This window comes from Palaemon carinicauda, chromosome 4, assembly GCF_036898095.1.
Source record: "Palaemon carinicauda isolate YSFRI2023 chromosome 4, ASM3689809v2, whole genome shotgun sequence".
Classification (NCBI taxonomy): domain Eukaryota; kingdom Metazoa; phylum Arthropoda; class Malacostraca; order Decapoda; family Palaemonidae; genus Palaemon; species Palaemon carinicauda.
Window position 1 is genome coordinate 62,979,769 of NC_090728.1, and position 10,466 is coordinate 62,990,234.

A 10,466-nucleotide genomic window follows, 5' to 3' on the forward strand; every position below is an offset into this window, starting at 1 on the left:
CGCGATGTTTTTGGCTATAAGAATCCTTCATTGATTCCATTTAGGGCATTGTCCTGTTAACCACGACAATATTGCAAACAATATAATGTGGCGGTGGGAATGTTGCAAACAATAAAATGATTCGGTGGGAATATCAAAAACAATAAAGTGAGACAGCGGGAAAGTTGCAAACAATAAAATGAGTCGGCGGGAATTGTTGCAAACAATAAAATAAGGGCGGCGGGAATGTTTCAAACAGTAAAATGAGGCGGTGGGAATGTTACAAACAATAAAATGAGGCGCTGGGAATGTTGCAAACAATAAAATGAGACCGGGAATATTGCAAACAATAAAATGAGGTGGCGTGAATGCTGTAAAAAATAAGATGAGATGGGAATATTGCATACAATAAAATGAAACAGTGGGAATGTTGCAAACAATAAAATGAGGCGATGGGAATGTTTGCAAACAATAAAATGAGGCGGTGGGAATGTTGCAAACAATAAAATGAGACAGTGGGAATGTCGCAAATAATAAAATGAGACGGTGGGAAGGTTGCAAACAATAATATGAGACGATGGGAATATTGCAAAAAATAAAATGAGATGGCGTGAATGCTGTAAACAATAAAATGAGATGGGAATATTGCATACAATAAAATGAGCCGGTAGGAATGTTGCAAATAATAAAATGAGACGGCGGGAATATATAAAATGAGGCAGTGGGAATGTTAAAAACAATAAAATGAGGCAATGAGAATATTGCAATCAATAAAATGAGGCGATAGGAATGTTGCAAACAATAAAATGAGGCGATGGGAATATTGCAAACAATAAAAAAAGACGGCCAGAATGTTGCAAACAATAAAATAAGACAGCGGGAATGTTGCAAACAATAAAATAAGACAGCGGGAATGTTGCAAACAATAAAATGAGGCGGTGGGAATGTTGAAAACAATAAAATGAGACGGCGCCAATGTTATAAACAATAAAATGAGACGGTGGGAATATTCCAAACAATAAAATGAGACGGCGGGAATGTTGCAAACAATAAAATGAGACGGCGGGAATATATAAAATCAGGCGGTGGGAATGTTGCAAACAATAAAATGAGGCGATGGGAATATTGCAAACAATAAAATAAGACAGCGGGAATGTTGCAAACAATAAAATGAGACCGGGAATATTGCAAACAATAAAATGAGATGGCGTGAATGCTGTAAACAATAAGATGAGATGGGAATATTGCATACAATAGAATGAAACAGTGGGAATGTTGCAAACAATAATATGAGCCGGCTAGAATATTTCAAACAATAAAATGAGACGGCGGGAATGTTGCAAATAATAAAATGAGGAAGTGGGAAGGTTGCAAACAATAAAATGAGCCGGTAGGAATGTTGCAAATAATAAAATGAGGAAGTGGGAAGGTTGCAAACAATAAAATGAGACGGTGGGAAGGTTGCAAACAATAAAATGAGACGGCAGGAATGTTGTAAATAATAAGATGAGACGGTGGGAATTTTGCAAACAATAAAATGAGACAGTGGGAATGTTGCAAACAATAAAATAAGACAGCAGGAATGTTGCAAACAATAAAATGAGACGGCCAGAATGATGCAAACAATAAAATGAGGCGATGTGAATGTTGCAAACAATAAAATAAGACAGCGGAAATGTTGCAAACAATAAAATGAGCCGGCGCCAATGTTGCAAACAATAAAATGAGCCGGCGCCAATGTTGCAAACAATGAAATGAGCCGGTGCCAATGATGCAAACAATAAAATGAGGCGATGTTAATATTGCACACAATAAAATAAGACAGCGGGAATATTGCAAACAATAAAATAAGACAGCGGGAATGTTGCAAACAATAAAATGAGGCGGCGCCAATGTTGCAAACAATAAAATGAGGCGGATTATAATGTTTCCCGTCTTTCTCCGGCTTTTATTCTCGTTGCCGTGCGCAATTCCCCAAGGTCAGTCATGCGAGAGATCATCCCTCAGTCGTGACCAAATAATCCGAATCGATAGATGGGCGGCTGTCTATCTATCGGCGATGGGCGTGCGTCCATCTATCGATAGATGGGCGTGTGTCCATCTATCGATAGATGGGCGATCTATCGACGATGACCTGACAAATAACATCGAATCTTTTTCATTTTTTTTTTTTTTTCATTTTTCACTGCTTCGAATGGAAGGTTTTTGAAGGGTCTGTGTGGCCTCTTTAAGACGGTTCAGAAATGAAACGGAAGACTGATGGGTGGAATTGAGCCAAGAGAAGAGATGGAGATTGGAAATGCATGCAGTATTATATAAGAGGTATGCATATATACATACATACATACATACATCATATGGTATATGGTAGAAGTATTATATAATAGGCATACATACATACATACATACATACTGACATACATACAGTACATCATATAGTATATGGTCGAAGTATTATATAAAAGGTATACATACATACATACATACTGTACATACTGTACATACTGACATACATACATCATATAGTATACGGTCGAGGTATTATATAAAAGTCATACATACATATATACATACATGATTTTATAGGTAGAAACTAGAGGTATTATTGAGCCATCTAACCGTCACGGCCATCTTTATCTTCGATGGTATTCAGCAGATGATATTCAGTAGGGGATATTCAGCAAGTGATATTCAGTAGGGGATAGTCATCAGGTGATACTCAACAGGGGATGTTCAGCAGATGATATTCAGCAATATTCAGCAGATAAAATTCAGTGATATTCAACAGGGAATATTCAGTGATATTCAGCAGATGATATTCAGTGATATTCAGCAGATGGTGTTCAGAGATATTCAGCAGAGGATATTCAGTGATATTCAGCAGATGATATCCAGTGATATTCAGCAGAGGATATTGAGCGATATTAAGCAGAGGATATTCAGCAATATTAAGCAAATAATATTCAGTGATATTCAGTGAATGATATCCAGCGATATTCAGCAGAGGATATCCAGCGATATTCAGCAGAGGATATTCAACAAGTGATATTCAGCGATATTCAGCAAATGACATTCATTGATATTCAGCAGGGAATATTCAGCAAGTGATATTCAACGATATTCAGCAGAGGATATTCAGCATTGAATATTCAGCAAGTCATATTCAGCAGGTCATATTCAGCAGGGGATGGGGATAAGATTCTCCCCTGCGAAGTACCAGGTGCGTGAGGATACTTCTGGAAGACGGAAAACGAGTTTTAAAGTTCCATCTTAAAAGTTGAGCACCTAATCCAGTTTCCTTCGTTTTACGTCGTCTCCGGGTTTATATTATGACTGAATACTCAATCTTTTTTTACTATAGTGAAAACAAAAGCTTTATTCCTTGTGTATTAGTGTACACGACCTGTCATTATTGGCGGATGAATATTTAGATAGCTATGTACACGTTTAAAGGTTTAAAGGTCACTCATGAATGGCAGAGGCAAGGGACAGTGGCATTGCCCTAGCAAGCAGGACAATGCCCTAGAGACTGACCATATATTGTATGATCAGCGCCCAAGCCCTCTCTCCACCCAAGCTAGGACCAGGGAGGGCCAGGCAATGGCTGCTGATGACTCAACAGATAGACCTATAGGCTCCCCCAAACCCACCCTACCTTAGCTCATAAGGATAGTAAGGTTGCAGTCACTAATGGCAGCAACGAGTCTGAACGGGACTCGAACCTCCGTCTGGCAAATACCAGGGAGAGACGTTACCAATTAGGCCACAACAACCCTTCTTACCTCCTCCCACATTCCAAATTGCAATTCCTTTCACCAGGGTATGACTATTCCCTCTCCCCTATCCGAGGTAATGCCACTGACCGTGAGCGGGGATATATATATATATATATATATATATACATATATATATGTATATATATATATATATATATATGTTTGCATATATATATATATATATATGTATATGTGTGTGTGTTTGTATATATATATATATATATGTGTGTGTGTGTGTGTGTGTGTATATATATATATATATATATACATACCCAAACACTTCCTCTTTTTCATATAGGAGATATTATTAATTGACATTTAATACACAACCTCTCAACCATCGTCAAATTATGATAGATATAAATAGACTAAAAATATCTAGTTTACGTATGAATATAACATCGCCTATCTCTAAAACAATAACAAAACTAAAACCGAATAAAAGGATTTATCCGCTGTCAAAGTTTAATTGGTTACAAAGTAACATTTTTCAATCCAGAATAGAAAAACTTTTAGGCCAATAAATATTTTGTAATCAACGGATTAACTCTCGAATTAGAACTCGCAAATGATTAATTAAATTATTTCTGAAAATAGGAATCAGCAGAAATAAATACCTTTTGTGATAGACATGTATTTTTATTTTTATTTTTATATTAATTAGTTTTAGAAAGCTCTCTGTAAAGTATTGACGCTCGCTTGACTTTTTCCTGTGTCAATGTCTTGACTTTTGCTTGTTGTTACGGTGTCAATGTCTTGACTCTCGCTTGACTTTTTACTGTGTCAATGTCTTGACTCTCGCTTGACTTTTTACTGTGTCAATGTCTTGACTCTCGCTTGACTTGTTATTGTGTCAATGTCTTGATTTTCGCTTGACTTTTTACTGTGTCAATGTCTTGACTTTTGCTTGTTGTTACGGTGTCAATGTCTTGACTCTCGCTTGACTTTTTACTGTGTCAATATCTTGACTTTTCGCTTGACTTTTTACTGTGTCAATGTCTTGACTCTCGCTTGACTTTTTACTGTTTCAATGTCTTGACTCTCGCTTGACTTTTTACTGTGTCAATGTCTTGACTCTCGCTTGACTTTTTATTGTATCAATGTCTTGACTTTTTACTTTGACTCTCGCTTGACTTTTTATTGTATCAATGTCTTGACTTTTTACTTTGACTCTCGCTTGACTTTTTATTGTATCAATGTCTTGACTTTTTACTTTGACTCTCGCTTGACTTTTTATTGTATCAATGTCTTGACTTTTTACTTTGACTCTCGCTTGACTTTTTATTGTATCAATGTCTTGACTTTTTACTGACTTTTGCTTGTTGTTACTACGGTGTCAATGTTTTGACTCTCGCTTGACTTTTTACTGTGTCAGTGTCTTGACTCTCGCTTGCCTTTTTACTGCGTCAATGTCTTGACTTTTGCTTGTTGTTACGGTGTCAATGTCTTGACTCTCGCCTGACTTTTTACTGTGTCAATGTCTTGACTCTCGCTTGACTTATTACAGTGTCAATGTCCTGACTCTCGCTTGACTTGTTATTGTGTCAATGTCTTGATTTTCGCTTGACTTTTTACTGTGTCAATGTCTTGACTTTTGCTTGTTGTTGCTACGGTGTCAGTGTCTTGACTCTCGCTTGACTTTTTACTGTGTCAATGTCTTGACTCTCACTTGACTTTTTACTGTGTCAATGTCTTGACTCTCGCTTGACTTTTTACTGTGTCAATGTCTTGACTCTCGCTTGACTTTTTACTGTGTCAATATCTTGATTTTTCGCTTGACTTTTTACTGTGTCAATGACTTGACTCTTGCTTGACTTTTTACTGCGTCAATGTCTTGACTTTTGCTTGTTGTTACGGTGTAAATGTCTTGACTCTCGCTTGACTTTTTACTGTGTCAATGTCTTGACTCTCGCTTGACTTATTACAGTGTCAATGTCCTGACTCTCGCTTGACTTGTTATTGTGTCAATGTCTTGATTTTCACTTGACTTTTTACTGTGTCAATGTCTTGACTTTTGCTTGTTGTTGCTACGGTGTCAATGTTTTGACTCTCGCTTGACTTTTTACTGTGTCAATGTCTTGACTATCGCTTGACTTTTTACTGTGTCAATGTCTTGACTTTTGCTTGTTGTTACGGTGTAAATGTCTTGACTCTCGCTTGACTTTTTACTGTGTCAATGTCTTGACTTTTGCTTGTTGTTACGGTGTAAATGTCTTGACTCTCGCTTGATTTTTTCTGTGTCAATGTCTTGACTCTCGCTTGACTTTTTACTGTGTCAATGTCTTGACTCTCGCTTGACTTTTTACTGTGTCAATGTCTTGACTTTTGCTTGTTGTTCCGGTGTCAGTGTCTTGACTCTCGCTTGACTTTTTACTGTGTCAATGTCTTGACTCTCACTTGACTTTTTACTGTGTCAATGTCTTGACTCTCGCTTGACTTTTTACTGTGTCAATGTCTTGACTCTCGCTTGACTTTTTACTGTGTCAATATCTTGACTTTTCGCTTGACTTTTTACTGTGTCAATGTCTTGACTCTCGCTTGGCTTTTTACTGTGTCAATGTCTTGACTTTTGCTTGTTGTTACGGTGTCAATGTCTTGACTCTCGCTTGACTTTTTACTGTGTCAATATCTTGACTTTTCGCTTGACTTTTTACTGTGTCAATGTCTTGACTCTCGCTTGACTTTTTACTGTGTCAATGTCTTGACTTTTGCTTGCTTGTTACGGTGTAAATGTCTTGACTCTCGCTTGACTTTTTACTGTGTCAATGTCTTGACTCTCGCTTGACTTTTTACTGTGTCAATGTCTTGACTCTCGCTTGACTTTTTACTGTTTCAATGTCTTGACTCTCCCTTGACTTTTTACTGTGTCAATGTCTTGACTCTCGCTTGACATTTTATTGTATCAATGTCTTGACTTTTTACTGTGTCAATATCTTGACTCTCGATTGACTTGTTACGTTGTCAATGTCTTGAATCTCGCTTGACTTTTTACTGTGTCAATGTCTCGACTTTTGCTTGTTGTTACGGTGTCAGTGTCTTGACTCTCGCTTGACTTTTCACTGTGTCAATGTCTTGACTCTCGCTTGACTTTTTATTGTGTCATGAGTGTTGACTTTTGCTTGTTCATACGGTGTCAATGTCTTGACTATCGCTTGACTTTTTACTGTGTCATGAGTGTTGACTTTTACTTGTTCTTACGGTGTCAATGTCTTGACTCTCGCTTGACTTTTTACTGTGTCAATATCTTGACTTTTCGCTTGACTTTTTACTGTGTCAATGTCTTGACTCTCGCTTGACATTTTACCGTGTCAATGTCTTGACTTTTGCTTGTTGTTACGGTGTCAATGTCTTGACTCTCGCTTGACTTTTTACTGTGTCAATGTCTTGACTCTTGCTTGACTTTTTATTGTATCAATGTCTTGACTTTTTACTGTGTCAATGTCTAGACTTTTGCTTGTTGTTACGGTGTCAATGTCTTGACTCTCGCTTGACTTTTTACTGTGTCAATGTCTTGACTTTTGCTTGTTGTTACGGTGTCAATGTTTTGACTCTCGCTTGACTTTTTACTGTGTTAATGTCTTGACTTTTGCTTGTTGTTATGGTGTCATTGTCTTGACTCTCGCTTGACTTTTTATTGTGTCAATGTCTTGTCTTTTTACACATATATATGTCTTGACTTTTTACATATATATATTCAGCAAAAGCTTTATAAAGTCTAGAATTCAAATTAGCGTGTGGGAAAATACGAAAAAAATTTTACGAAATAAAATGGTGAAAGAAAAATGGGTTTTGATTTAACTGCTAAGAAGAGAAATCTGAGATTGATTGATTGATTGATTTCAGGTTTTCTGGCATCCTGACGGGAAATCTGACAGCATGGGGAGAATATTATGGTGGAATATCGAAGCCCATAAAAAGAAAGTTAACTTTTATAATAGTAGAGGGACAAACAAGTGCTTTACAATGCCAGGAGATGGAGCTATATTAATTGAATAAAACTACACCAGCATATAAACAGAAAAATATGAAAAACAATTATCCACTGATATAAAAAAGATATATGCTCACTTTCCCCACATTTTAATTATGAATGCGTGGCAGAAACTGTCAGGATTAATAGAGTATATCCTGGAAACTGGAAAAAGGCCATGTCTGGAATTACATGATTTAGGTTGTACACAATAAAACAATCTAAAAAAGCAAAAGTAAAAAGTCCCTAACAAATATCAATAGGGTAAAAGTGGGGAGAAAAATTACCTACCATTTCAAACGTAATTGCACAGTGGAAACTGGAAAACTGGAAAATGCCATTTCTGGAATTACATGATTCAGGAGGTTGTAATGAACAATAAGATAATATAAACAGATAAAAGTAAATGTCCTTCACAAACATCAAAAGGCTGGAAATTGCAAAACAAAAGACCCACCATCTTAAAAGTAAATGCGCACTGGAAACTGGAAAACTGGAAAGGCTCATTTCTGGAATAACATAATTCAGGAGGCTGTAAAGTCTAATGAAATAATCTAAACAGGCAAAAGTAAAAGTCCCTAACAGATATCGAAAGGATGGAAGTATGGAAAAAATAAGACCGACCATTTCAAAGGTAAATGCACAGTGGAAACTGGAAAACTGGAAAAGGTCATTTCTGGAATCCCATGATTCGGGAGGTTGTAACATCCAAGAAAACAATCTAAACAGTTAAAGGTAAATGTCCCTAACAAATATCAAAAGAGTAGAAGTGAGGAGAAAAACCCCACTATTCTAAACGTAAATGTGCAGTGGAAACTGGAAAACTGGAAAAGGTCGTTTCTGGAATCTCATTATTTGGTAGCCAGTAATATCCAATGAAATAGTCTAAACAGGCAAAATTAAATGTTCCTAACAAATATCAAAAGGTAGAAGTGAGGAGAAAAAACCCACTGTTCTAAACGTAAATGCACAGTAGAAACTGGAAAACTGGAAAAGGCCATTTCTGGAATCACATGTTTGAGATGGACTAACATCCAATAAAATAATTTAAACGGGCAAAATATCAAATATCAAGAGGCTGGAAGTTGCAAAAAAGGACCCACCATTTCAAATGTAACTGCACAATAGAAACTGGAAAACTGGAAAGGGTCATTGCTGGAATCCCATTATATAGTAGCCAGTAATATCCAATAAAATCATCTAAACAGGCAAAAATTAAATCTCCCTAACTAATATCAAATGGCTGGAAGTTGCAAAAAAGGACCCACCATTTCAAAGGTAAATGCACAGTAGAAACTGGAAAACTGGAAAAGACCATTTCTGGAATCGCATGATTCGCAAAGCTGTAATATCCTATAAAAAATCTAATCGTACAAAAGTAAATGTCCCTAACAAATATCAAAAGGCTGGAAATTGCAAAAAAAAAAAAAAAAAAAAAAAAAACCACCATCTCAAACGTAACTGCACAATAGAAACTGGAAAACTGGAAAAGGCCATTTCTGGAATCCCATGATTTGTTAGCCAGTAATATCTAATAAGATAATCTAAACAGACAAAATTAAATGTCCCTAACAAATATAAAAAAAAGGACACTCCATTTCAAACGTACATGCACAGTGGAAACTGGAAAACTGGAAAAGGTCATTTCTGGAATCCCATTATATGGTAGCCAGTAATATCCAATAAAATAATCTAAACAGGCAAAAAGTAAATATTTCCAGCAAATATCAAAAGGCTGGAAGTATGGAAAAAAGATACACCATTCCAAACGTAAATGCACAATAGAATCTGAAAACTGGAACAGGTCATTTCTGGAATCCCATGATTTGTTAGCCAGTAATATCTAATGAAATAATCTAAACAAGCAAAAAGTACTGTAAAGTCAAATAAAATAAGAATTATATATCCCTAACAAATATCAAAAGGCTGGAAGTATGGAAAAAAAACTGGAAAAAATGGAAAATCCAAAAGGAGTCTCTGACATTCATACAGGCCACAAGTCACAGGTGTATTGGACGGACGCCAGTTGTTTAAAATCAGCCTGCTGTGAGCCACCGCAGGAAGGGGGGGGGAGGGGGGAGGGGGGAGAGAGATCCCCTAAATCCCTTTTTGAAACAGCAAAAAAAAATTCAGCAAAAATTCACTTTCCGCTTTTTAGACTTTTGACTCTTGTACAGTCGTTTATTCCTGTCTCATTTAGATTTCATGTGTCTGTTTTTTTTTTATATTCCCTTTTTCCCACTGGTGTTGTTCGGGTAACTAAAAGGTGGGGAGAATCATTACTAAATCTATTTCTCTCTCTCTCTCTCTCTCTCTCTCTCTCTCTCTCTCTCTCTCTCTCTCTCATGTATTTCATTGTTTACCCTCTCCCACTCTTGTTCGGCTAACTAAATGTTGTGAAGAAACATTGCTAAATCGATTTATCTCTCTCTCTCTCTCTCTCTCTCTCTCTCTCTCTCTCTCTCTTTCTCTCTCTCTCTCTCATGCATTTCATTGTTTACCTTTTCAAACTCTTCTTCGGGTAACTAAATGGTGGGGAGAAACATTACTAAATCAATCTCTCTCTCTTTCCTCTCTCTCTCTCTCTCTCTCTCTCTCTCTCTCTCTCTGGTAATTATTGATGGGAAGGAACATTACAAAATCTCTCTCTCTCTCTCTCTCTCTCTCTCTCTCTGGTAACTAAATGGTGGGAAGAAACATTACTAAATCAATCTCTCTCTCTCTCTCTCTCTCTCTCTCTC

General features: G+C 36.7%; 1 protein-coding gene across 1 annotated transcript; it reads right to left on the bottom strand.

The window, feature by feature from the left end:
- Positions 1 to 4,809: 4,809 nt before the first annotated feature.
- On the bottom strand, positions 4,810 to 7,054 carry LOC137639458 (testis-specific H1 histone-like). Its single transcript, XM_068371731.1, has 4 exons — positions 6,954 to 7,054; positions 6,200 to 6,304; positions 5,890 to 6,060; positions 4,810 to 5,083 (listed from the first exon to the last, which is right to left on the bottom strand). The coding sequence occupies exons 1-4, from the start codon at positions 7,052 to 7,054 to the stop codon at positions 4,810 to 4,812; spliced, it is 651 nt and encodes a 216-aa protein (XP_068227832.1).
- Positions 7,055 to 10,466: the final 3,412 nt, after the last annotated feature.